General features: G+C 53.7%; 6 protein-coding genes across 6 annotated transcripts; 2 read left to right on the top strand and 4 right to left on the bottom strand.

Annotated features, from left to right (window-relative positions):
* Positions 1–389: 389 nt before the first annotated feature.
* Positions 390–1,562, top strand: PG998_008651 (uncharacterized protein; the record flags this gene model as incomplete). The annotated part of the gene is made up of 2 exons (XM_066875467.1): positions 390–737; positions 813–1,562. The coding sequence occupies 2 exons, from the start codon at positions 390–392 to the stop codon at positions 1,560–1,562; spliced, it is 1,098 nt and encodes a 365-aa protein (XP_066731412.1).
* A 646-nt stretch (positions 1,563–2,208) lies between these two features.
* On the bottom strand, positions 2,209–3,320 carry PG998_008652 (Feruloyl esterase A; the record flags this gene model as incomplete). Its single annotated transcript, XM_066875468.1, has 4 exons — positions 2,209–2,239; positions 2,317–2,512; positions 2,589–2,779; positions 2,857–3,320. 4 exons carry the CDS (start codon positions 3,318–3,320, stop codon positions 2,209–2,211), a joined length of 882 nt encoding a protein of 293 aa, XP_066731413.1.
* Positions 3,321–4,533: 1,213 nt separating this feature from the next.
* Positions 4,534–13,487, bottom strand: PG998_008653 (uncharacterized protein; the record flags this gene model as incomplete). Its single annotated transcript, XM_066875469.1, has 22 exons — positions 4,534–5,394; positions 5,451–5,665; positions 5,740–5,833; positions 5,893–6,076; positions 6,124–6,419; positions 6,471–6,545; positions 6,613–6,687; positions 6,742–6,945; positions 6,995–7,693; positions 7,753–7,983; positions 8,041–8,066; positions 8,133–8,229; positions 8,298–9,049; positions 9,109–9,621; positions 9,674–9,998; positions 10,063–11,051; positions 11,334–11,462; positions 11,523–12,056; positions 12,125–12,248; positions 12,302–12,521; positions 12,577–13,375; positions 13,430–13,487. The coding sequence occupies 22 exons, from the start codon at positions 13,485–13,487 to the stop codon at positions 4,534–4,536; spliced, it is 7,500 nt and encodes a 2,499-aa protein (XP_066731414.1).
* A 625-nt stretch (positions 13,488–14,112) lies between these two features.
* On the bottom strand, positions 14,113–15,991 carry PG998_008654 (cytochrome P450 oxidoreductase; the record flags this gene model as incomplete). The annotated part of the gene is made up of 5 exons (XM_066875470.1): positions 14,113–14,217; positions 14,283–14,916; positions 14,976–15,181; positions 15,253–15,615; positions 15,674–15,991. The coding sequence occupies 5 exons, from the start codon at positions 15,989–15,991 to the stop codon at positions 14,113–14,115; spliced, it is 1,626 nt and encodes a 541-aa protein (XP_066731415.1).
* A 4,544-nt stretch (positions 15,992–20,535) lies between these two features.
* PG998_008655 (uncharacterized protein) lies at positions 20,536–22,028 on the top strand (the record flags this gene model as incomplete). Its single annotated transcript, XM_066875471.1, has 5 exons — positions 20,536–20,644; positions 20,709–20,758; positions 20,828–20,946; positions 21,027–21,327; positions 21,408–22,028. 5 exons carry the CDS (start codon positions 20,536–20,538, stop codon positions 22,026–22,028), a joined length of 1,200 nt encoding a protein of 399 aa, XP_066731416.1.
* A 777-nt stretch (positions 22,029–22,805) lies between these two features.
* On the bottom strand, positions 22,806–26,557 carry PG998_008656 (AAA family ATPase; the record flags this gene model as incomplete). Its single annotated transcript, XM_066875472.1, has 6 exons — positions 22,806–23,791; positions 23,858–23,917; positions 23,972–24,298; positions 24,358–25,550; positions 25,691–26,014; positions 26,073–26,557. 6 exons carry the CDS (start codon positions 26,555–26,557, stop codon positions 22,806–22,808), a joined length of 3,375 nt encoding a protein of 1,124 aa, XP_066731417.1.
* Between the last annotated feature and the right edge of the window lie 19 nt (positions 26,558–26,576).

Raw genomic sequence — 26,576 nt, forward strand, 5'->3', positions numbered from 1 at the left:
CACAAGGTGATGGTAGTTGGCGGCAGTGGCACAGCCGTCTCCATCGTGTAACCGCGCGCTTCCCCTAATTGATTGGGTGGCAAGATACCCCGCAGACAACGACCAGATGCGGAGACCCTGTGCCAAACCAACAGACGCCCACTTGGCTGTAACATCTTCCGCCATTAATTGTGCACAGTCTTGAATGCAGATGCAGAGTGCGCTGCTAATCCATCGTCTTTCCTCTTTCCTGATTTTCTCCATCGGCATCCTATGGTGTCTCCATTACCATTTCACCCAACGCCATTAGTTGTCCACAGTCTTCAGTGCAGACACAGAGTGTGCTGTCAATCCATCGTCTTTTCTCTTTCCTGATTTCCTCCATCACTACCACTACTACTACCGCTGCCATGTCAACCAGACTTACATCAGGTTCATCCGAACCACCAGCCGACACCACGGCAGAGGAGGAAGCCCCCACACACAAGTTGAGCATCGCCGAACTCGATGAAGAACACCGCCTCTACTTCATAAGAGCTATCACTAGGCTTGTCTCAACAGAGATCGCAGAAGTGACATATGCACAGCTGATTGATGGTCTGCCTTTATCAGCTGTTGCTGGAGATAGAGGTTACAGCTCCTTTCACAACGACCATCCAATCTACGAAGTGCATGAGGAGCTCTGCCCAGGAATCATGGAAAAGGCGCGGAAGTTCCGCGATGACTTCCAGCTTGAGACTCTCCGCTTCGATGCCAAGGTACGTACGTCACAGCTCTGCTTTTGCCCCGATCCACATTGACCATGCGGGAACCAGCTGCTTTTTGGATATCAGGCGGCGGCTCCGGGCTCAAGGGCTTTCAACATCCATCTCATTGAACTCATGGCCGTCGCTCTTCATCAGATTGCCGTCGTAATCTACCAACGAGACGAAAGCATACACAAAAACGACGGCGTGCATGACTGGGCGCCGCCGAAGTCTGATGAGAAATACTGGAGACTGCACCCTAACGGCCCTCTGCCCACCTTGTTTCAACACTCATGGTATCTTGACTATGACCAGTATCCCAACGGCGCTGCCGACATGGCCGGGTACTGGGCCGAAGCACAGATCTTCGGAGGGGTGGTCTTGTTCGACCGAAGAAGCCCGGCAGAGAATCCAGACGCCGACCAGAATGCCGTCTACCTTCATCCAGACCGGTATGAGGCTCCCTACCGGATCGTGCAGTTGCTGCCGGAGCAAAGACAAGCCTTGCTGGATTTCCTCGTAGGAGAAAGCGAGCCCACCGCACCCTTGCTCCCCATCATGGTCGACAAGAGCAATACCCGACGCGTAGATCCCGAGGAATCGATCCGGGAGACGGGCATTTACCGGGACCTTTGGGAACGCAAAGACTTTCCGCCGTGGGCAAATGACCAACGATTACGGGACGTATGGGATCGGTTCAATTTCCCGACCGGAGCGGATAAATCGGCTGCTGCCAGGAGAGCTAGGCACCGCAAGTGGAGAATAGAGGAGGAGTTGTATAGGGAGATGGACAGGGAAGAAGAAGAAGCAGCAGCAGCACAAAAGGACGTGATGTAGTAGGCAATGTTCAGGTGCTGTTTAATACATTAACAACAGCCCCTATATCTATAGTGACGGAAACTTGACTTTAGGGTATTGTACCAGGAGTTACAGCGAGGATTATGCTGGTGTCACGCTAAGCACGACCCCTGATAATTAAGGGGCAGTGGTTGCTGAGATATGGCGGAGACTACTTCAGATGAGCGATGAGAATGAGGCTGTCACAGTGTTAGGCTAAAGACATTTTTTACCTATCCAATTTGTCGCTTTGAAAACGCATCATCAGCCATGTATGTTCTTTCTGTTTACGGTTCGTGGTCAAGCTTTCAAATCAAGAGAAACGAAAATTATAAGATATCTGACTCCTAAAACGCGCATACACGAATAAGAGACCATCATAGCCAATGGCCTCGAAAAACCTCAAAGATATAACCATCAAACTGACTCGAACGGGCCATCAGTCGTGTATAACGCATGTATAGAGAGCCCCCCTCCCCCGAGTGCGAAGCAGTATGATACTGTCGGTCGCATGCGGCGGAATCCGTTTCATTTTCCAAACTATTAAATCCGTACTCGACCCTTCCGTCTCTTCATCGTCGTCCAGCAGGTTCTGAATGGATCCCGTTTATATCACACATGCTGTTCTTGCCGTTGACACTCCATTCTAGAGACCACAGGAGACGACATTGAGGCCCCTGAGCCGCCAAGTTAGCGTATTCCGAACAAAATGTGACGGAAGATGAGAACAGGGGAAACATGTCTGGCCACGTACGGATAAAAGATGTGAGCTGTGTTGATGCCAAGCCCGCGCTGTCCCGTATTGCACGCCTGGGACCCCTGTCCGTAGCACCGGAAAGTCGTAGATATGTTCTTATCACCCTGCGCCCAGTACTCGGTGCGGTGCTGAACGAAGTCCTGTCCCACAACGATGCTCGTGAGTGCATTTGGAGGCAGGAGGGGAACACCATCTATTAATGCATGGGTGGTTAACACAAGCTATTCATTAACGGAAAGGGTGGAGGTAGTCCAAAAAGGGGCTCTTACCATCTGCGTGGGTGACCCTCATGAAAATGCCTGGCTGAGACGGCTCGTCGGTGGCGCCCGCTATAGAGTCGACATGGTCCGCGTACTTCTGATTGCCCACGGCCAGCTCTCCGTACGAGACGACGAGGTCGACCTTCATCCCAGCTCGTTGCATGTCCACATATGCGAGGTTGGCCAGCGCTCCTCCGAGACTGTTGATCAAAAGGTCAGTAATCGCCCCTTATCGGGGTTTACCAAAGGCACGACCAGCGATGCGCTGAGAACTGACCTGTGCCCCGCCACCACCAGCTTGTACCCCGGACTAGCCCGCACGGCGTCCCGGACCTGAGCCATGGTCGCGTCGGCGACGCTCAGCCAGCCCGCGTAGACGCCACCGTGGACGGCGCAGCCGTCGCAGGCCGGGTGGGGCACCTGGGGGAATTCGAGGTCGGTGCCGATGTCCTTGAGGTCGATGGTGCCGGGGAAGGCGAGGACCAGCTCCCGGGCGCCGTCGTTGCGGAAGAGCGTCTGCTGCGTCTTGGTCGTGTCGTTCTGCGCGAAGCCCACGACGGCCGCGCCCGCCGGCGGCTTCTTGCACGGCGCCGTCGAGTACGTCGCGCAGTACTCGGCCACGTGCAGCATCGTGTCGAAGCTGGCTTGGTCGACTTTGGCGGGTCGCGCGCGCACACACGCGCGCCGGGGTGTTAGCAGCTTGTGGGGGTCTTCTGGGCGATCAAGCAAGGGTCGGTCCATTCGAGCGATGCGGAGGGGGAAGTGGTTACATGGATGTGGCACGTACTAGGATCGGGAGCTCTCGTCTCTGCTTGCCGCAGCACTAGACCGCCGGGGTGCGGAGAAGACGGTATGGAGAGGCATTGAGTTGGTATCAGGGTCCAGCCCAGGATGATAGCGAGCGTTTGTTGCCTATGGCTGTGCATCCTTTCTCGATGATGGCCGTCGCAGTGGCATGCAGAGAGGAAAAGTCCATCACTTGAACATAATGACGATGGCATTGATGTTATATTGGGTATTTGGTTTTCCGACGGATCGATGAATGAAGCGCTCCAATGCGTGCGAAGGCTGACTCGATGCACATCATACGCGACTGACACTGCCTTAATGGGGCTTGTGGTGGTTGCGTTGTCGAAACCGATTCAGATGTCGTATTCGGGAATCATCAGTGTCTTCGTTATATTTGATCTGCATACGTATGCATCCGGGCTGCTGGGAAAAGCATGTTCAAAGCAGAAGAATAGCAGCTGACGGTCCTGCTTGGCACCTACATCAGGCACCTGGCGCGGATATCATGGCCTATGGGAGAGTCCTGCAAGAGACACCAACGAAGGCCCGGGTGTTTCAGAGGTTGGCAGTCGCCCTCGAGAAGGACCAATGGAGCACGGCGATCCACTGGCGCGCACTCGTACTCGGATGCGATTGGCTTGTTGTGTTTCCGCGGCCTTGACAGCCAGTCCATGACTTATTGCCGGCTGGTGGGCGAAGTGAAGTATGCCGATGGTTTTGTGTAGAGGCAGTGCCGATGTTGCAAACTGGAATAAATGACGTTGCGTCTCCCTCCAGTGCATTCGTGGCAGCAGTCGCAACACAGTCGGACTCGTGGCTCTGCTGTAGCTCGTGCGGGCAATGCGGCACATTTGAGTCATGAAGTGCGCACACATCGGACGAGTTAGTCCCATCTGCCGGTCTTATTTATCCGTTGGACACATAATAAATCCAGAGGTCAGTCCTTATTGTTTGGAAAGGTGTCGATATTAGCAAGATTTGTGCTAGGATGGGATATTCAGGGGCTGCAGCAGTACTTACGTTACGTCTGGATACCAAAGAGAGGGAATACAGCAAACGCTATTTTAATACATCTACATTATGCTACATTATCATCGCAGAAAAAAGGCCGGGTCAAGAATGAAAGTACAGTCGTTATCTACTAATGAACAGGTACAGTAGCCGCCTAAGCACCTCCCAGCTCCCTTTCCACCCTCTTGCCCAAAGCCTCCACGCTCATGGTGGGATGCAAGAGCTCCAACAGCGGGACGTTGACCCCCGTCGCCTTGAACAGCCAGTTCCGCAGCTCCGCCGCCACCATGCTGTCGATGCCGTAGTTCTTGATGGGCCGCCGGCGCTCGATGTCGTCCGTCGCCACGTAGAGCAGCCTCGCCACGCGCCTGTGCACCCGGTCCTCGAGCGTGCCGTTCTCGTCGTCGTCGCCGGCCACCACGATTCCGGGACTGCCCCCCGCGCCGCCGCCGGACGACTCCAGCTTCCCCAAGCGGTGGAAACCTGCGATGAGGTGCGAGAAGCGCGGGTCGTCGTGCCATGCCATGTCCGCCACGGGGTACCGGTGGTTGTTCGCGCGGAGCCCCCGGGGCTCCAGCCCGCCCAGGAGGTGGCCCCTGCTCAGCGAGCTGTCGGCCGGGAACGCCAGAACGCCCGCCGACGATTCCGCGACGGCGGCCTCGCAGTACTGCAGGAACTCCTGCTCGCTGTTGCCATACATACCCATGCGGTTGATATTCTCCTGGTACTGTAGGTTGTAGCTGACGATGCCGACATCGAGCATGTGACCGAGGGATAGCGAGGTCGCAGGGAGCCCGAGTGCCAGCCTGTGCCGGGTAAATTCGTCCATGAAGGCGTTGGAAGCCGTGTAGTTGCCTTGGGAAAGAGATCCCAGGATGCTAGTCCACGAACTCCACATCATGAAGAAGTCCAAAGGAGCCTGAAGCAGGGCCTCGTGTAGGTTGATTGTGCCGATGACTCGTGGCCGCATCGTCTTATTGAAGTCATCCAGCGTCATGGCTTCGAAGAGGGCATCCTACCATATTTGTTAGTCCACTGACGTAGGAAATTTATCATCACGTCCAAACTTACATGGAGTTCTAGTGGCGCCTGGATGACGCCCTTGGTCACACTCGAGGCGGCCTCGACGGCCCTGTCCACATCATTTCTCGATGCGACGTCCCCCTTAACAATGGTCGCTTTTGCACCGACGCTTTCTAGCCAAGAAATGAACCGCTTGGCCTCCTGGCTGGGTGCACCAGACCGCGACAGAAAAACGAACTGCCTTGCACCTCTTTCAGTCATGACTGAAGCATTGCATTGTCAGTACGTAGGTTGCGAAACCGCTAAACTCAATGAAGGAGGATATCATAGCACGTACACTTCGTGAAGCTGCGACCCAAGCCACCCAGGCAGCCAATCAATAGATACGACGCATCTGGATCAAATGAGATAGAGGTGGCCAGACGGCGAGTCTGGGATGGAGGTCAGGAGGGTCATTTCTCCTCTTCCTGCCATCGACGAGTGCACTTACCGGAACCATGGCATGCGCATCTTGCAAACCAAAGTCTATTACAGGAGTATCGACCGCCGGTTCGCTAAGCCCCATGAACGCAGCCTGCAGGTCGCCGACTCCAAACTCCTTGGCGGGATACGGCTTGAATGCCTCTTGGAGATTCATGGCTTGTATCTCACGCGTCAGTCTGACAGAGGCCAATCTGAATTAGTAAATCCACAGGTTTTTCAAGGAAGAGAGACCGCTTACGTAGCAATGATGCTTGGCTTTGTGCATGCCACGCTCTCTAGGTCCACCGAAGTGACGGTCAAGTTTCGCCTCTGCCCAATTTCAAGCACACTCTTATTTCCTAGTTGGATGAGACGGCCCAAAGGAGCAATGAACTCCTCGCTGATGCCTTCAGAACTCTCTGCCACTACGACGTCGAAACCGACCCCGGAGTTGAGCTTCAGGAGCTCGGACGCGGAGGACACGATCTGCGTAGGTGAGATGCCAAGATTCGACAGCATGCTGGCTTTTTCGACGGCAGTGTAGATCGTAATGGTCTAGAAACTATTAGTTCATCAATATGAGCACGTAGGAAATGGAAAACGTACCTCGGCTCCGTTGTACTTCGCGATTTGATACGCTGCATACGTGAAATCAACCGCATTCGAGCTGATAAGGACAGACTATGCAACAATCGTAAGCATTTCCCCAAGTGAAGTGAAAACATATTAGCCAGAAGTATTCCCTTACCTCTCCAGTTTTCACTCTGCCCAGAACAGAGAGGGCATATGTGGCCGAATACGTCGCAAAACTCGCTGTGGCCACCTAGATATCCGAGTTAAAATGGCAGCCGCAGTAACATACAACAGGCAGACCTACGTCGGCCAAGCTGTCACCGGAAGACAACTTGTGCAGGAAAGCTTCCCTCACCCGTACGACATTGCCTACTTGCCCAAACGTAATCCCAAAGACGGCATCGCCTGGCGTCAAGGACGTGACAGCCGCCCCGACACGTTGGACAGTGCCGTAGAACTCGCCGCCCTTCGGATGACGGGAATGGCCATCCAAGACCGAGTCGCGAAGCTGTTAATGAATCAGTGATATTTCGATGCCTTCATGTCAGGAACCGTACCATCTGACCGAGACGAAGGGATTGGACCCGAATCTCGCAGCTGTCATCCTCCAGCTTCTCCACCAGGGGCTGCACTTCCTCAAAGTGGACAGTTTCGGGGGCGCCTGGCTTCTCGAGAGACAGTCGAAACTCGATTTGTTCAAGGTTTGCGGCGGGATGTGGCTCCGGTGCCGCCAAACGCTGCTCAGCTCGCTGCGCTGCCGCGTCATTGAGCTCTTCGTCGGCCGTCAACCTCGACACGTGTACGAGACCCCCTTTGGTCCTGAACTCAGTATCTCGGTCCGAATGGTGTTTGTCAGCCAGCTCTTCAAGCTTCATCAGGTCCTCGAACGTTTCCAACCGAAAGTTGTCCGCATCGACCTCAATATCGACCGTTAGAAACTTCGTAGACTTCGACTCGGTTCGAAGTGCACTGGCCAAACCCGTTATGAGAGCGTATTCTGGATGTTTACCCGCTGCCAAGCTTCCTCTTGTCACCCACAGGGAGGAGCTTGCCGTGAGTATCTGCTTCTTGACGCAATTCCACTCTTCGTTGGTGACATTGGTGAACAGTGGTTGGTCAATCTCGACCAGGAATATTGCCCTTTTGCTTTCTAGGTCGTCAGGAGTTGTAAGGGGAAGAAGCTCAACCGAGTACTGTCTGTGCGACAGGAACTGTGCAAACTCCACCACGAAGTCCGACGGCTCAATTCTGTAGATCTAGCACCTCGTAAGCATATTTTCTAGTTGGCAACGACGATAGCAGGTGAGATACTCACTAGTGTGACATCCTTGATACTGGGCAAAGCATGCGGAATAGGGTCCTCTATGGTTCGCGCGACAATGATGGCAGCTTCTTTGTATTCGGCGAAGCTGTCCAGCTTGATGTCAACACCTCGGAAGCCCGACTGTGGAAGCACGGCATTCCACATCGCGTGGGTCAGGAAGGGTCCCTCAGTCCGGCGAAAGTTGGTGTCTTGATCTCCATTCCAGAAATCAGAAAACGTGCCCTTAAATGAAATCAGCTTAATGTATGCTTTGATGGGGGGAAACGTAGGTGATCTTACCAGAATCATGACCGACGACAATCTCGCTGGTGGTGGTCATGGTTAGCTCAAGTACAGCGCAGAATGGACATAAAGAGGAAGGAGGCACAAACGTTGGACAATCTCAAAAAGTGCGAGGTGCCCACCCGGCTTGAGTAACGATCGCACATTGGACAGCGTCTTTTGTATATCAGTAGTGGCATGGATGACCTGCATCCCATGTTAGTTGGTCTTGAGTGCCTCGAACCCCAAGGGCGAGAGTAGAAAGGAGGATTTACGTTCGAGGCGATGACTAAATCATAATCCGCTTCAAAACCCTGCTCGCTCACAGGGGTCTGCATGTCAAATGTGGCGTATTGCATGCCCTTGTATTGCTTGAAGTTGTCGTGCGCCTTGGCCAAGACAGAGCTGGTGATGTCGGTAAAAGTGTAACTTTCGTAGCCACGATATAAGCTGTCGCCACGTAGAGCCGGCACAACCTCTTTGGTGGCACTGCCAGTCCCGCCACCTACCTCGAGAATTTTGAGGCGAGGGTTCTTGTGCGAGAGAAGCTTGACCATCTCCGTGAGGGCTTTGTTTCCTGCCGAGTAGAGCTCCATGAACTCATAAGTGTCGTCGAGCAAGTGGTCTTGTACCGCGGCTTGGATACCCGTCATCTCGCCCCTGTACACAGCTGGGAGGCTTTGGTACATATGAACCATTAGTCGAGTCTCTGGGGCGTGATGCTCCATGAGAGCAGCAGCGAGTCTCTGCATTTCCAAGTCACGTTCTAGCTGCGACCGCGCCACAACCTTCTCCCCACCTGGTAGCTTGCCTTCCTTTGCAAGATTGGCTTTTTCCGTCATCCAGTCCAGGTACCGCTGAAGGAATGGGAACTTGGACCCCTCGACAACGAACTCGCTATGCTGCTCGTGAAACTGCACGATTTGGTGCAAGGCAAGTTGCTCGAGCATCGGTACCTCGGGCATCTCACCGCTGCCAGAACGAGGGTACATTCGCTCGACTTTGGAGGTGGTTAAGAGGTCGAAGTCTGGACTCCAACTCATTCGTGTGAATGGCGCCATTTGTCCCGCCTCTCGCAGGGTCGACTCATCCCGGGACGCCAAAAGGCGATATTTGAGGCTTCGACAATTGGAGCAGCGTCCTGGGTATTGGCGGCGTAGACGGTGGCACTGCTAGAAAATCCGTGTTCGTCCCAGCGGGTAGTCTTGGCGATTGCTTCATGAAGAGCTGGGGTAGCGGTGTTAGGGTTGGGTCTGACGTGAATAGTGAGACTCCCAACAGAGACAGGCAAAAACGCCGAGCTACAGTCACTGGAACGCCCTTTGTGATGGGCGATAATAGTCAGCTGCAAGGCGGAATCCAATGCGGCAGGGTGTATGAGATAGCGGGACTCCCCCTTCATCATATCCTTGGTCGGCTCCGAAGCCAGTAGGCACCTTGCCTCTTGTTTCTCCCCATGTCCTGGGATTTGTATTTGGGATAGTCCTTGAAACGTGGTGCCGTAGTTGAGACCGGAGTTCGAGAAAGCATCGTACCATCTAGCAGAGGAGACAGGCTTTTGTGCCGAGGTTGTGTCCGGTTTGAGTGCTTCTGGCAAATCTACCGTTCACGTTAGAAACGACGGATAAGAGAGGATGGGGAGCAAATTGACCCGGTGATGTGAAAGAATATGATACCCTGCCATGGCAGTGCTCTGTGAAAACATCGTCCTCGCCAGTACGCATGACGGAGGTCACGCTAAAGCGCCATGGCACCTGACTCCTACCAGCAAACCCCTTTTCCGGGTGGAGACTGGTAATAAGTTCAACACCTTGGTTGTCATCAGGAACAATCAGCGCAGCAGGCAGTAGGACGTCTCGGAACTCGAAACTTCGGATCAAAGAGGTATCAACGGTATGGATCTCGGCAGCTTGCAACGCGGCCTCGACACCCATCGCAAGGTAGGCTGTGGTCGGAAACACCGTGTTCGTCCCGACCTGAACGTGTTGCTTTTGTCAACCTATTGTCACTGGGACTAAAAAGGAACAGGCCGTGACTTACTTGGTGGTCCCGCAGCCACGGTACATTCTTGCTCTTCAGGAGAGTTCTCCACACCGGCTCATTTCGGTTCCCACCTGGCATCCTGGAACCTAAAAGGTCGTGTCGTGCATGTGTTCGAAGGCGGAACTCGCGTGTCCAGCGGTTTTCAGAGTACAATAGGCGGCTGTATTGCCACTGATACTTGGGCAGATCGACAATGATCTTACCCACTTTACCGCCATAGATGGTGTTGGTTTGTCCATCGTAATTCTCGATAGTGTTCACGCGCAGTAGGTCAACGTCATGACCGTTGGTGAACAAAGCGCCAGCTGTGGATAAGACGCTTTCAACTCCGTCCTTCTGTCTGAGGAGAGTCGGTAAGTATGGAAGAGACTTGCCAGATTCCAACGCCTGGCCGACCTGACGAATCGGGCCTTGAAGTGCTGAATGAGGTCCTATCTCGACAAGGTAGTCGACGGGCACGGTCTCGACAAGTTTTGACAGTCCCTGACTGAATCGAACGGGCGACTCGAGGTTTCTGCGCCAGTATCGTGCGTCCGGGGTTTTCTTGGTGACATCAGCATAGACGGTGGATATAAACTCGATTCGGGCTTTCCCTGGGCTTCTGTCGGCCCAAGAGAGCTGGGATAGCATGTCGGCCACCTCGTCCTCGTACCGTGCCCCTATCGATTTCATGTGGGCTGAATGGTAGGCATTGCCATCTGTATGCAAGACCCTGGCGAAAATTATCTGGGTGTCTAATCGCTCCTTAAGAGTTGCAATATCTTCAACATCCCCACTGATGGTCAAGCTCTCAGGGGAGTTGTAGCAAGCGATTGTGAGAGAAGCGAGATCCTCGACGTGCCGACTGACAATTTCGGGACCCGCACCAACCGCTATCATGGCCCCTTTGGCCGTGTTCTCCGACACTTCACGACCACGCGCATATGCGACCACGATTGCTTCCGCAGCACTCAACAGTCCGGAAGCATAGGTAGCGGCAATCTCCCCTATTTCTAAACTTAGCAAAATGCAGGCAGAAGCCTGAAGCCCCATGGCGAGGGAGTCTGAAAGTGTCCTACCTGAAGAATGTCCTATCGATACAACGGGCTTGATGTTCCATGAGGAGAGCAAGTCCACTAGTGCCACTTGAATGGCCGTCACAAGCGGCTGGGACATCGATGCCTGCCGAACTATGCTGGATTCTTCGGGTTCCCGTAAGGCATCTGGTAGGGACCTGTCGGACTACATTCTCTCTGTGCCCCTTAATGGAAAGGGTAGGTATGACTGACCTTCAATTGTCCAACTTGGAGCCTCACTTAAACTCTGTAAGACACGGTCCATTTGACGGATACTCTTCAAGTAAGTGGGGAAGCTGTCCATCAGATCGAGGCCCATCTGAGCCCATTGCGCTCCTTGGCCTGGATGGGGTCATTCATCAGCCCTACACGAATATCATGCCTTGGGGAGTGAGGGCTTACCCGTGAATACAAAGCCAAGTTTCAGATCGCGTGACCCCTTGGCCTTTGAGATGGCGAGGCTCTCGACATTCAGTGAATCTATTACGTTGTCCTGTGAGGCAACAATGCAAACTCTGCTTGCAAACTTGGAGCGCCGGTGGCTTAAGGTATATGCCATGTCGAGAATGTCGTAGTTTCCGGCAACTTCACGGATTGCTGCAATGTTCTTCTTCAAAGTCGATTCATTGTGCGCCGAGAAAGGAAGCAGAAACTGGCTTCTGCGTGGAATACCACCGCCGTTGGTGCTGCTGCCGTTGGTTCCATTGGCATGGGTGCCATTAGCTTCATTGCTGCCTTTGTTCAAGCTGGGGGTGTTCTTCTCTGATCTGGCTTGCACCCCTCCTCGGCCGGGTGCAAGTTCCTCAATTGATTCCAAGATCGTGTGGGCATTGGCACCTCCGTATCCAAACGAGTTGACACTGGCTCGTCGCAACTTGCCGGCTGGCCATGCCGTCATTTCTTGCACGATCTTCAGTTTTCCGTTGTGGAGATCAACTGCAAACGCGCATGATTAGACAATTCCCTTGAAATGGCAGAGAGCAACAGAAATTCGGGCAGCTCACTGTTGGGGTTCAGCTTGTTGAGCCCAAGAATAGGAGGCACAACTCCATGCTCCAAAGCAAGAACCGCTTTCATGATTCCGGCAATGCCGCTTGCTGGTTCACAATGGCCCATATTGCTCTTGATCTACTCGAAGGGTCAGCATACACACGCAGCGAACGTCCACGAGCTATACATACTGAGCCGATGTGTAAAGGACGTTCCATGGACCGCTCCTTTACGAAGAACCTGCCAATGGCCTCGACCTCGAGTGGATCGCCGACTGGCGTCCCCGTGCCGTGGCATTCAAAGTAAAACGTCTCGTTGGGATCGATATTGCCCGCTCGCTCATACGCTCTCCGAATGGCGTCTTCTTGTCCGTCCGGGTCGGGGTGTGTGATGCCGCCCGTGCGGCCATTTCTGAGAGTAAAAGGATCAGCTCCAGGGACTTGGCAACGCCTCCGAGGATACATACGCATTGATGGCCGTGCCCCGAATGATGGCTCGAATGGGGTCGTTATCAGCGACTGCCTGCTTCAACGGCTTGATGTACAGCGCACCGATGCCATCCGCTCGGGCATAGCCGTCCGCGGCGGCGTCGAAGGTCTGGCACCGCGAGCTCTGGGAGACGGCGCCGAGGGAGGCGGAGAACACCTGGCCCTCGGGCGACAGGATCAGGTTGGAGCCCCCGACGATGGCGGCCGTACACTCGCCCGACAGGATGGACACGCACGCCAGGTGCAGCGCGTACATGGAGCTCGAGCACGCCGTGTCGAGCGTGAGGCTCGGCCCATGCAGGTTGAAGACGTAGTTGATACGGTTGCTGAGCAGCGCGATGCCGCCGCCCGAGATGCTGTACGGCTCGGGGTACTCCGCGTCGCGGTACTGCATGAGCTGGTGGTCGTAGTTGAAGTTGCGCACGAAGACGCCCGTCTTGGAGCCCGACAGCGCCTCCAGCGTGGCGCCGGACGACTCCAGCGCCTCGTAGACGACCTCGAGGAGCTTGCGCTGCGCCGGATCCAGGCTCGTGGCTTCTTGCGGGTTCATTCCGAAGAAGGTTGGGTCAAACCGGCGCGGGTCCTCTTTGAGAAAGCAGCCGCCGCGCGTGTAGAAGGACCCGGGACGGCTTGTGACGGGGTGGTACCAGGATTCCAGATTGATGCGATTGGCGGGGAAATCGCTGTATGAGTTCTTTCTCTCGACAAGGTAGTCCCACAAAGCGTTGGGTGTTTCCACATCCGATGGGCTCCCTTGCTCGCCGGGCCAGCGGCATCCTGATCAGGGTATTAGTGACACAGTTGGCTTAGAGTCTGGTCATCAGTACTCACCCATGCCTACGATGGCTATAGGTTCTACCGACTGGGGCGAAGCTATTTCGTCTGCCATATTGAATGACCTTGTGTTGAATAATTTTAAAATGAAACTATGAACGTATATGTTCGAGCAGAATCCCTGTCCAGCTATCTTCGACTCGATATCCGAAGGTGATGCTGGGTTGTGTCAAGAATGAGCGAGAAGGAAAATCTAAAGGCAAGAGAAGAATTCCAACACCCTTATATGGCCCTTTGAGGAGCCCTCCGCATGTTTTGCCATATCGCTTCTTAACTAATACTGTTTTACCATGATGTTTCATGACTGATAACATCGATGCATGTTTTATTATGCTAGCATATAGACGTGCATATCCCGTTTGCGTTGGACGAGATGGACCAGTCATAGCTCGGGCTTCGACCTGGCAGCCGTCACTCTGTTGCGACTGAGCTGATGCTTCTTTCGAGGTCTTATTGGCTGATGATTGTGCGTCTACACAGCATGAGTGATCTCAAATTCAGGTGGAAAATGGGGCCAGTCAGAAGGGCTATGCTTGCCCTTAGCTGATGCGGATAGGTGCACACGTGGAGGCTCCTATTATTCATATGCAGGTGTTATCAGTGAGAAAGGGCTTTTATTGCTCAACACATGTCACATGAAATATCGACTCTTACTTGGGAATGACATATGGTTACTAATTCTACGACGTGGGCATGGCACGTCTCGCGATTCGAATATGGAGCTTCTCTTGTGTGAGCAACCACCAATTCTCAATGTGGAGGAGCTTCGGATCGATTATGTCAATCTGTTTCAGCAGTGTCAGCTCATGGCCATCTTGTGCTTGCTCGCTGCCATCGAGTCTTGACTTACATCATAGTTTAGAATCAGCATGGATACCATCTTCTTGATCTCCATGACGCCTATATGGCGTCCGATACAGATCCGAAAGCCGGCACCAAACTGAGATGCGAGAATCTGCGTCAGCTGAATGCGAGAGCTCATATTGTATGGAATGAACCGGCCCAGGAAGCTGGCTTGAGGCAGAAAGGAGGTTTTACTACTCACAGTCAAGGTGGCCTGTTGTAATCCAATCTTGTATTTCTCGTCCCCTTCCAGCCATCTCTCTGGCCGCCAGAGCTCGGCGTCCGCACCAAAGGTAGGCTTATGCCGGTTGACAACGTAGGGATTGCCCCCGACCCAGGTACCCTCTGGAAGGTAATAACCCCCTACGGTAATACCTCCCTCGGGCACCACGCGCTCCAGTGGTAGCGCAAATGCCGGGTGTAGTCTGATGGCCTCCCATATGCAGGCGTCGAGGTACGGTAGGCTCTGTATCTCACTCAGCCTGGGGTGCGGACGGGTCAGATTGACGGATTGCAGCTCGGTGTAGAGCTTTTGCATGCAGTTCGGATGCTGCAGGAGGTGGAACATCATGGTCGTTATGACAGAGCCAACCGAGTCCGAGCCCGCGATCACGTTCGTAAAAGTCCAATTAGACACAATTCTGTACGTACGATGCGTTAGTTCGGCCATCTTAACTGGAGTGACACGAATTTTCCTTACCCAGAAGGGAGCTCGGGATTGTCGGTTGCCAGCTCCATGAACTTGGTTAGAAAATCAGGCCTTCTTTGAAGCTGATGCCCCTTCTCCATCTGCTCTTGTCGCGCATAGACGGCTTCTGCTACGAATTTGGCTATGGGAAGGGAAGGTGGGCGCCTGATGGCGTGGGCAAGCCAGTTCTTGAAAAGGAGTTTGTCCGCCCACGGGACCTGAGTTAACTGCAGTTTGTCAGGATACTACCCAGAGGCACTGGCTCCCACTTTGAACACTTGGGACTTACTGGTGCTGCATTTTCCATATAGGCTATAATAGCACGCAACATACCCCCAACATCGTCTCCTTGGTCGAGGAATGAATATCGCCTCGAGAAGGTGAGCATGCCCATGACGTCAAAGGCATAGTATTTCGACCATTCGGCAAGGTCGAAGATTGTGCCATTTTGCAAGTATCGCTTTTCAATGTTCTGAGAGAAGCATGAGAGAACCTCATCTACAATGGGCTCGAATGTCATTGCATTGGTCGCCGAGTAGAGAGGTGCCACAGGGTTCTTGATTTCCTTGAGGGCATCCTCATCAGTAGCATTAAAAACCGTGATGGCGCCTCCGTGTGGCGTGTAAGCCTTGAAGACATTGTAAAATGGGGCCTACAAATAGTTGTCAGACCCTTTCAAGGGGAGAGGCTATGGGAGAGAGGATGGGTACTTTGGGAAATCCCTTTCTCATTGTATGAACAACGGGTATCGCCTCCGGATCGTTGAACATGACCATGTTGGGGCCCGTTCGAACGACGGGGCCATACTGATCGTGAAGCTCCTGGTGGATAAGATGCGCCTGCTTGGTCTTCACCCAGAGTACCCGTTGAGCGTTGGTGAACCTGGCCCAGAATGGACCAGGGATGTGTTTGAGGCGCCAATACGTGCGCGTCATCTGGACTGCGATGAGTAGTGCTGCCACCCCTAGCACTGTTGAGAGGGGGGCCGCAAAAACCACTTCTGAGACTGTCAGCATCGGAAAAGACATGGTGGCTTTGAAGGACTTGGGGTCGGAGGAACGATGATGTCGGGAATACGCTATCAATAACCAACATAAAGTAGCGTCTGGAAGAAAGCGAATGTAGCCGTCTTACGCCGTAGGAGTATGATGGAGGCCTGAGGGCCAGACTGGGACCGGAGTTGGGAACTGGGAGGGTGAGACGGGATGTGCGGGGGCACTAGACTCGGACATAAGGTAGCTCATTAATCAGCATCAGCATCAGCAGCGTCTACCTGTCTTCCCCTTTCAAGGAAAAAAAAGAAAAGGCTTATCTTTCTCACACACGCTCTTTCCGCTGTACAGTCCTCATCAACAATGCGGGAATCAGCGGCCAATGCGGCCTCCGCCTACCGAGTCCCTCTCGGCGATGCGAGCGCGCTACAGCGCCATTCTCGAGGCTGGCATCCGCCCGGGGGACTCCAAGATCACGACGATTGTCGTAGCACCGGGCCTGTTGCGAACCTCGTTTACGGGGTTTTTGTGAAAGGGGGATGGCCCCGGAAAGTGACGAAGCCGTTGTGAAGCTGGCTTTGGAGAACGGGCTGACCTTTGAGGGGGGCAGCGTTTTTGAGTGGGAAGGGGAGAGCTTAAGACGGCTCCCTGGTAGGGCACGCGAATAGGGGTAATTGCCTTCAGGAACGCCACAATGTCCGTGTTGTTTATCTGTATACCTCAGTTGACTTCAGGGATGTAGTGTGGCGCGAGAATGAGGCGAGAGGGTGAAATCTTGGAAAACCTCGAAGAATCCGATGATGACAGATGCTTTGGCCTCCACGCCTCGGGCTTGCCGCTGAGACATACTCAGCGGTGGTTTGTGCTTTTGTTGGGCCACTTTACGGTACAGAAACGACGGGTTGTACGGCAGACTTTTCACCAACTTGGCAACGGACTATGGACAGGTATCCTTGATAGGAAGTCAGCGTATGGATAAATGACCTCGGACTTGTTGGGGTAAATGTTCGCAAGAAATTAGTGGAAATGACCAACTTCTGACAGAGCACGCAGCCTAAGAATGATAAATATCGCCGAGTCGGGTCAAAGGTTGACAGATTCCTTCACCTGTACGGTGTTAAAGGGTCACTGTGACAATAAAATTAAATAATATGTATCATCGACCGTCAAGTTGAACAAGCGCTCTGAGACCGGCTCAGTATAAAAAACTGCTGCCACCAAAGCTAGATAGTAGATATCCCTTTCCGTTAACCACCAAGATACCAGCAACTACGATATTAACTTTCACTATAACAGAATCGCAACCAAGCAACTCAGTTTCTGAGACGTAACCCAAACTTCAACAACAGCAATGTGTCAAGCCTGTCAAGGAGGTGGTGGCTACCAGAACCTGCCATCGTGGTAAGTGGCTATCTAATTTCAACTCTATCTAGGACCTGCGCAGAACATGAAGCCATTAGCAAGGCGATCCAAGCGAGCGGGTGCTTCATAATAGGCAAAGTATTGACCATATGTAAGGTCCAATGTGCAACCAGGCTACTCCGGCGCCGGGCAAAATGCAGATTGGGGCTACAACTGGAATATAAGGAATGGGGCCGTTACACTCCCACCAATGAATACCTACAACCCATATGGTACCGGGTTCTACACGGGATCGTATGGCTCGCCATCGTATATGCAACCCTCCTACTCAGGAGGTCCCAGCCAATACGCACCTGCATCTTGGAGACCGTATTATTAGGGGAGTAGTATGGAGTGACAGGCGTCGGTTGATAGAGCATGTTAGTATATTCGAAGTCCACAGATAGAGGGTAATTCTAAGTGCCAGACTCTCAGGCGAAACGGTATGGCAAGGTGATTTTCTTTGTTAAACCTCCTCCATTCTTTGACCAAAGGGGAATGAGCTTCAACATCTCTCCATGGCCACAGGTGCCTTGGCCATTGTCATGTGACCAAGGATGGCTCACTTAATGGCGTGCTTGTAGTTTTCTTGATTATAGCAAGGGGTCTTTCAGTAGCACTGGGGGCCATTCGAATAGTAACTTATCGCTCTTGCCCTTCTTCATACTGAAATTTGATTCGTATCCCAGTTGAGGAAGTCACTTTTGTCAACACTGATTCCTCCAGCCTGCGAATCGCGAGGGCCAGTCATGCTTCACTTGTGTGCTCAACTCCAGCTTGGCAACTAAGGCCGGGCGGAGACCTTTCACGATTCGAAAGGGCCATAAGCAACAGGAAACTAGAGGGTAGGTTAGGCATCTTATATTGACTCGGCATGTTGATCATATAATCTCAACTAACACGTCATTTCCATGGATCTCCACGGTCGACTTGTCTTTTTCCCTAGTCGAAAGAACCGGGGTAGGAAAATTGGTATCAGTGCATTGAAGGAGTCTAGCAGAACGATACGTGGTTTCTGGGCCAGTTTGCCATGACTTGGTTGAGAGCCTGTTTAGCAGTGATATCTGTGACGTGCCGCGAAACCACTGTCAACTATTCGACCGGAAAGGTGGATCGGAAGCTTCCAATAACGGATCAGTTATTAATGAGCAACGCCACAACCAGAGCATTGTAGACACGATTGGCGTTGATATTCATTAGAGGACACTCTTTTGGCCGTAGGTAAGTAGTTACCTACCGGCTGTGGGGATCATTCAAGGCGGTAACTCTCCGTGTTGTCAGGAAGTTCACCGTTGTGCTCGTCCCCGCCCGCAGCGCTTGCCGCGCCGAGTGACCAGCCAGCTGTTTTCAGCAGTGCAGGGCTCACCAATGTTTACCGAAGGAACGGAGATGTTATGGGCAAAGACCAATATTGTGTGTTGTCGGTTGCCGCCGAACTAGTGCAACATGGGGCTTTATGGGGATCACCAACCTCGATGGGGCCCCGGGTATGCATGTCGCATACCCGCAGTACCGAGGGACCCAAGACAGACGGCGCCGAGAAAAACGAACAGCATCGAAGTCTGGCTTGCCAGTCTGGAGTCGCGGCCCCGCAAGAGCGTACATTCAGGGTCTCTGGGCGCTGGGTTTTGACGAGGATGGTTATGATTGATGAGATTACCGACGTGGATCGTGAACGAGGCCCATCAAGACGGGTCCTGGGAGGGTCTGGGAGTTCGACATAGGTCCAAATCAAAGGATACGTGTGGAATCGAAATGGTGTATGTATACTGTTCGCGTGCGTGGTTCCTCACGCTGTTCCGGCTCATACGTCAACGGAACGGAGGTCGCCTACCTTTTACAAGCGGAATGCATCACTCGGGGACAACTTGAGAAGTGGCTGGCCAGTAACTCAGTGTCCCAAATGATGTACCCAGTGCTAGGTGATGGGTAGTTCAACGTCACGAAGGCCATGAAGGCTAGCGCGGCCTAGAATGTGCAGAGATGCATCTTACGATGCGAAGTCGTCAGGCATCATTGAGCTGCCACAAGATGGCCGTGGAAGGACACGACGACTCTCCCTTGAGAGGAAGGAGAGGAAGCACTGGTGGTAGTAGTGCGGCGCCGAGGCCTTCCACAAAAGGAAATCTTGAGAACATCTGCAGCGATCCAAACGCTTCCAAGCCCAATGGCGACATGCCAGTCTGCCAAAAGCAGGCTGCAATGCATAAGCCTGAAGCATACGATAAGAGCGATAGGGTAGTGTGTGCTGCTATCGCCGGAGTTGGTGTCTGGTTGACCGGTAAGGATTTACACGAGCGGTCGTGCGTGATGGTCAAAGTCTCGGTAAGATGGCCGACCAATGGCGGCCAACGCCAGAAGCCGCTAGCAGATCCTGACCAAATGCCATGGGTATTTCCAAGCTAGACACCAGAGATACCTAGGCAGACACACTGTCCACTTCTCTGGCTGGTATGGAAGGTTGGTGTTCGCTGAAGGTGTTCGATCTGTCGGGTGATGAAGCGTCATAGGTTCAATTCGTGAAGGACAGAGGGGCTTTGGAGGGGTCGATTGGCGACATCGCGGGTCATCCCACACAGTAGAGATTTGGGAGGAGAGAGGGGTGAAGGGCAGAAACCGGGCGTGCCAAATTTCCTAGTTCATCATGCCTGCCACCTGCGTCGAATCTGCAGAACCAGGGCGAACACAGAAGAAAAGAGAGCTTCGAGCATTCTTGCATTCAGACCAATTTGCGACGAATGGCGGTGGCGCTGCCAACAAACACACCGCCTGGTACGGCGGGCCGCTGGTGGGTCTTCACCGCGATCGCGGCCATTGATAGGAAATCCACGAAGGGCGCTGCATGAAGCTGTGGAGAGGTGGGTTCTTGGGCACCACTACAGCTTCGACGACGATTTGACACATGAAGACATGGTTGCCGAAGCAGCATTGATTGTGTATGTGCTGCATTGATTGATCACCCCTCTCAGAGATACTGCCAGGGATCTCTCCATCAAGATCAGCCCATCTCGCTCATAGCAGGACGAACCCAGCTGTTAGGTCGGAGGAGGGCCAAACTTTGTTCCCACACACCGGACGCCCCCTAGGTCCTGCATTTACCTAGTGCTGGGCCATTAGTAGTGGCCTCTTGTCTCTTCCCTCCTTTGTCTGATCCGAGTTTTGATCTGTCTCGCAAAGAGATGGGGAAAAGTGAACCTTCAATACATGCGCCGAAGAGTGACTCCGGGTACGGGGACGATCCCGTCATCGCGACGGCGCCCCAAGATGAGCCCTTCACCCATCCATTAGGTGAGTAAAAATCTCTTTACGCCGGTGAAGAGAAAGTCGTGAGCTAACAGTCTGAGAACTCCAGCTCGGAAGGGGTACGAGATCGGCCCGGCCTCGAATCTGAACATCGGAGACGTAAGTTGCGGCGATTGATCCAAGCGCCCATTCGACCGGCTAGGATTGCTGACAGAGGCCGCTTTGCAGGTCTTCGAGTTTCTCTGGGCGGACACGCACGAATTCGAATGGGAGTGGAAATGCCTCGGATACAACCGCTTCATTGTGCTTCGCCATAGCGACACGTTCCCCCACCACTGCGTCTGCATGTAAGTCTCGACGCGCCACTCTTCCATGCGCTCGCTCGCTCCCAGTACGAAAAAACTGACCGACCCCGCGCGAAAACCAGCCCGATTTCCAATGGCGGCAAGATCGAGTTCGCCAAGCCGGGCATCGACACCCACCAGCAGGGCTACGTCTACGCCGAGGGCGACGTGCCCAACGAGGGCGACCGCCACCGCCTGCCGTACTCGCCGATCTCCATCGAGCTGAAGCCGGGCAAGCTGCGCGTCAAGGAGGAGTCGCGCGTCAACTACGCCGACATCCTCGAGATCGACCACGACTCGCAGGTCATGGTCGTGGGCGACGTCGCGCGCTACTTCGACCGCGTCCGCCGCAACGTCAACAAGGCCACCATGCGCAAGGTCCTCGTCAAGGCCCTCGAGACGTACCGCGAGCGCAAGAACGGCGAGGCGGCCGAGGCGGCCCTGGCCGCCCTGGGGGAGAGCAGCCGCCCGAGTCGTCGTCGTCCGCCGCGAACGCCCCGCCGCCGCCCACGCCCCCGCCCGGCGAAAACCACCACCACCACGCCTCCGAGTACGCCAATTACAACCCCTCCCAGTCGCAACTGAGCCTCAACCTGCGCGGCGGCGCCCGGCTGCCGCGGTCGAGCAGTCCAACGGCGTCGATCCGGTCGCGCGCCGAGCGCGCGGGGCCCGAGCGCCGGGGCGAGCGGGACCAGGAGCGGCGCCACCAGCGGCAGCGCGAGCAGCGGCGGGAGAAGGACAGGGGGCAGCGCGACAAGGACCGCGGACGCGACCGGGACCGAGAGCGGGAGCGGGAGTCGAGCTCGGCGCGCGAGGACGAGGTGTCGACGACGTACCGGCTGAGCCACGCGGAGCAGGAGCGGCGGAAGGAGTTCCCCAAGCAGCAGCAGCAGCCGCTGCCGCGGTCTAGCGGGCGCCGCATGTCGTACTCGCAGGCGGCGGCGGCGGGCGCCGACATGAACGCCGTGCCCTCGTCCATCGCGGTGCTGCGGCAGGGCGCGCAGAAGAACTCGAATTACGACATACGATCGATGCATGACGTTGCCTTGGCCGGCTACCACCACCAGCAGGACCAGAACGATTGATGATGAATGAACAAATGCTATTCTTCTTTATGTTTCATTTCACTTCTTCTCCCTTTATTATTCTCCCCTCTTCTCCCTCTTTTATTTAACACCCCCCACGGCATCAGGGTGCAGCCGAAATATTGCATCGCGGATATCCCCAAAGTGCGGAAAAAAGAAAGAAAGAAAATTACGAATGAAAAGCTCTGTACCCTGTGGTTATTTTTTTACCCTTACTTTAACATGAACGAACGAAGAACATGACCAAAGAAATGGCACGGCGTTTGGCGGTTGCGGTTGCGGCTACCCGAGTTCTGCATATGACTAGATACTCTTTCCCCTTATTTTTCTCGAGTCGTTCCAAATAGCGGAATCGACTGATCGGTCAATCAATCAATCAATAGAATTGCGGTGACACCCAATTTCAAAAGTGCATTTTGCGAACCGTGACGACTTGACAAGAGCAGGTGAGTTTTCTTGATGGTGCTAATATTGGGAGGGGGGAAGGGGGTGAGTGAGTGGGTTGGGCAGCTCGAATGCAGAACGCAGGCGGGCAGTTGTGCTAACTTCAATTTAGGCGGATTCCGATTTTTTAGCAGGCACTCACCCCCTCCTTACGCCCTGAACTTCAGGCAAGTAAGCAAGCACTCGATCAAATCAATCGACCGATCGGGCGCCTGAAAAAAAATATGACTCGATTCTTTTTTATCATCACGCCGATTCCTGTATCTCAATTTTGAATGAGGGGACGAAAGAAAACAGGGCAATCTAGTAGCACTACTTGAGGACATGCATGATCTAGACTGGGCTTGATCCTGGAAGCGGGAGTGCAACCTGACCGTCTAATCGACTGCAAAAACTGTAATCTTCAATCAATCCTGCCATGGATCCGCTTCGTCCTCGGAAAGTCCTCTGCGGTTTCGTCGCATCCGTCCCGCCCCCTGTCGCTATCGTGCTGGCCTTCATCGACCTCGGGGTCTCTCGCATCGTCCTCACCCCAGTTGGTCGGCTTCCTGGCGGCAGACTTGCCCTTGTACGCAGGCCGCGACGGCTGGGAGGAGCCCTGGTAGCCCCGACGTCGACCCCCGGCGACGGAGCGTAGTCGTCATCCAGGTAGGCGGTGCGGTTGTACTTTTTTCGTGGCGGTGCTCGCTCCTGCAGATAGGAATCGTCGCGCTGCTGGTTCAAGCGAGCGTTCTCCGTATCGGCCCCGCGTACCGAATTGATGTAGTGCTCGAAGTCGTCTGAGATGTTGGCGATCCGGAGGAAGTTGCGCTTCGTCAACCTGATCATGCCTAGACTCTTGTCGCCCGAGGCTCGCGCCTCATCGGGGGTCAATCCTTCCTGGCGGATGCGCTCGAGCCGGTCGAACTGACCCATGGCGATGGCCGTCGAAAAGGCGTTCCGAATCTGTCGCGCATTCCACGTTGTCTCGTCGTCCTGGTGTTCATCGTAGTGCTCCATGGCAAATTCGAGCAGCTCTTCGTCGTCGAAAGTTATTTTAACATCGGATAACTGGTTGTCGCGCTTGATTCGCCGTAGGAGGTTGTGCCAAATGCGTTTCGTTGTGTCCTCGTTTATCGTTTTGTAACGCAGCGCTACGTGGATGCGCGACTTGAAGGCCTCGTCGATGAGACCGACAATGTTCGTCGTCAGAAACAGGATACCCGAATAATACTCAAGTCGGCGCAGGAAGACTGATACCAGCGCATTACGTTTTACATCATTCCACCCGCGACGCGCAAGGAAGACATCGGCTTCGTCAAGTAAGAGCACACAGCCCCCTAGGTGTTTGATTTAGCAGCCATGCTTGAGAAACACGCTTTTAGAAGGTGAGGTGAGAAACTCACATTTCTCCGCCAGGCGGGTGTGCATCAGAAGTTTCTCCTCAACCTCGTCCGCATCTAGGCCTGCCGATTGTTAGCATTCAGTTCATGTATATGGCATGGTGCTTGGCGACCTACCAATGTCTCCGCACGTAATAGCATAGAGAGGTTTCCCAGTGTATGCAGCGATGGCCTCAGCTGTCGAGGTCTTGCCAGTCCCTGGAGGCCCATGAAGTAAGATGATCAACCCTCGTCCTTTACCTTGGATAAGATCGATCTGGGCTGTTGGTGTGCCTTCGTCTATCTTTGTCTGGATTCTCCTCTGCTCGGCTGGAGACGCGTGGTTATTGACAAGCGACTCGAGGAGACGTCTGTATTTGATGTCAATCACTAGGTCTTTCCACCCGCGAGTTCGGGTTTCATCGCTTTTGTCAATTGGTTCGATTTTGGTGATGTCAATCCATACTGCGTGCATGTGGTCAGATCTTGGAGCCAAAGATAATACGCGGGTGTTATATCCTTACTCCAACCCCGCGAGCGGAACTCGTAAGCGGGCACAGCACGAGATAGTAGTGCTAGACACGCGGGTTTCTCCTCGAGCTCTTCTGGGGTCTTTGGGTTGATCAGGTGAAAGTATCGGTTCATAAAGTCATCTGACTTCGCTTCGTCGACATCGTGGTCGCCCGTATGGTAGTCGCCGTTCCTTTCGAAGCCTCGGGGATTCTCTGTTACCTCTCTGACGCTTGGACGGGCTCTTCGGAGCTTTTCAAATATTCGCAATTCCCGCTGAAGGGTTTGGTGGTACGTCTTCATGTCAATGTAGACATCACCTTCGATCTCTTGTCCACCTTGTGAGACCCCGGTGATAGACTCGTAAGTCAAAGCCGGTGGTTCGGCACGGGAGAAGTAACTATTTTCTAGCAAAGGTTGCTGGCCGGTGGCATCCACGGTGAGCCCATCGTACTTCATGTGACCATGGCATTCCAGCACTCTCTTGCCGCGTGCTTCTAAGGCTTTGCATATCTCCTCAGAGTTGCCTCGGAACCGAACAGGGTAGAAATCCAGGTCAGTGATCTTCCTCTCGCCAACATAGTGCCGAATGCGATGGGTGAGGCGGAAGGGCCCGATCTGCAACCCGTCCCATCGCATGCGGAAGCAGTCAATCACTACGTCCGTCCATGTGCCATTGCCCGAATCCGGAGAATCGTCCGCTTCGTCTCCCATACCGTTTCCTACGCCAAATGTGCGGCCTAATCGTGTGCGACCGCCAGTTACTGCATACACTTGATGCAGGTGATCGACTTTTGATTTCCTGTTGATGATGAGGTCCCCTGGTGCATACAAGTGGTAGAGTTCTTCAAACGTGATTGAGTCCAGCGTTGCATCCCGAATGTTCAGCCTGAGTCCAATCAAATGCGCAAGATCTGTCTTGATGAAGTCGACGAGAATCTTCAGATGCTTGATTCGCAGGATCAGTTTCTCCTTTGAAAGCTTCTTCGCATCTTCTGCGTCGTTTTTGGGGAGTTCTTCCGGCTTCGCGTCGCTTTGGTTTTGCGTTGACGAAACGCCCCGAGACTGGTCATCGCTTGGATTTGGCTGTAGGGTGTCGATAAAGGAGCCCTGCTCTCCTGTTGTCATGGCCTTTAGTTGGTCCTGCAACGATTTGAGGGCATTTTCTATACCAGGCCAGTTGTGAACCAACAGCTTTCCACGGTTTCTGTCAGCTATCAATCATGAGAGACAAGGCCAGCATAATTTATCTTGAACGGCGGAATCAACCTATTTGACCATTTAGAATCAAAGAAAAGTAGCGAATTGGCCTTACGCCAAAAGGCCAGGGGGCAATCGGAGACTTACGCTTGAGGTTGGTTTGGCAACGGCAAGCCACATATGATCTCCAGATCCATGATTAACAGTGCCGAATTGAGCAAAACTCTCTGTGGTTTCTCTCGAACATGCGAAGTGCGATGCGCAAGTTTGAAATCTCCTTCCGACGTTATATCGTCGGGGTTTGCGAGTGTGGAAGGGATGTTTCGGTAAAAGACTTGGATCACTGCTGGCAATGTGTCAGTATGAGGAACCGATTGGCGATCTTCTTCTTCTTCGTCGTCTAAGAAGCCCTCTGGGGGCCACTCTTCCATAGAGGCTCTCTGTATTTCACATGGTCGCTCGCGTTCCTCTCTAGGGGTTAAAGTCAGTCATGATCAATTCAACACAGCCAATTGGGTTATACACTCACTCAACGACATTTCGATGTCGACGGCGGACCCGTTTTGGACGACGACGGCGAGGGCCGGGACTGGGTGACTGTGGTGGCCGCGGCGGAGCTGACTCTGTCTGTTTCCGTCCTCGTTCTCCTACCAGCTGTGCGATGGCACTGTCGATATCCTGGATGTCCTGTACGATATCGTAACAGTTCGTTGCCGCCAGCTCCCGCAGCTTGCGGGCCGCCTCTTGGAGGGCCGCTTTGGCTGCGCTTTCTTTTTCACTTCGATCTTCCGTGAGGCTCGCAGAAGCCTGTCTTGGAGCAGCTTCAATGCCAGACGGAGTTGAATCGTCTGTAGAAGGCGGTGCTAATGCTGCCTTGGGCTCGACAGGTCCTTTGTCATTGGTTGCCTGAACCAGTGGCCCGGAATCGGCCATCATGAGATTTCTGTTGTTCAATATGCTTAGATCGCCTCCTCGGGTACCGCAGGTGATTGAAGAGATGTTTTCCGGCTTCATTGTTGAACCTGGGGATGAT

The sequence above is a fragment of the Apiospora kogelbergensis genome, assembly GCF_038363985.1.
Source record: "Apiospora kogelbergensis strain CBS 113332 chromosome Unknown utg000005l_segment0_segment0, whole genome shotgun sequence".
Classification (NCBI taxonomy): Eukaryota; Fungi; Ascomycota; class Sordariomycetes; order Amphisphaeriales; family Apiosporaceae; genus Apiospora; species Apiospora kogelbergensis.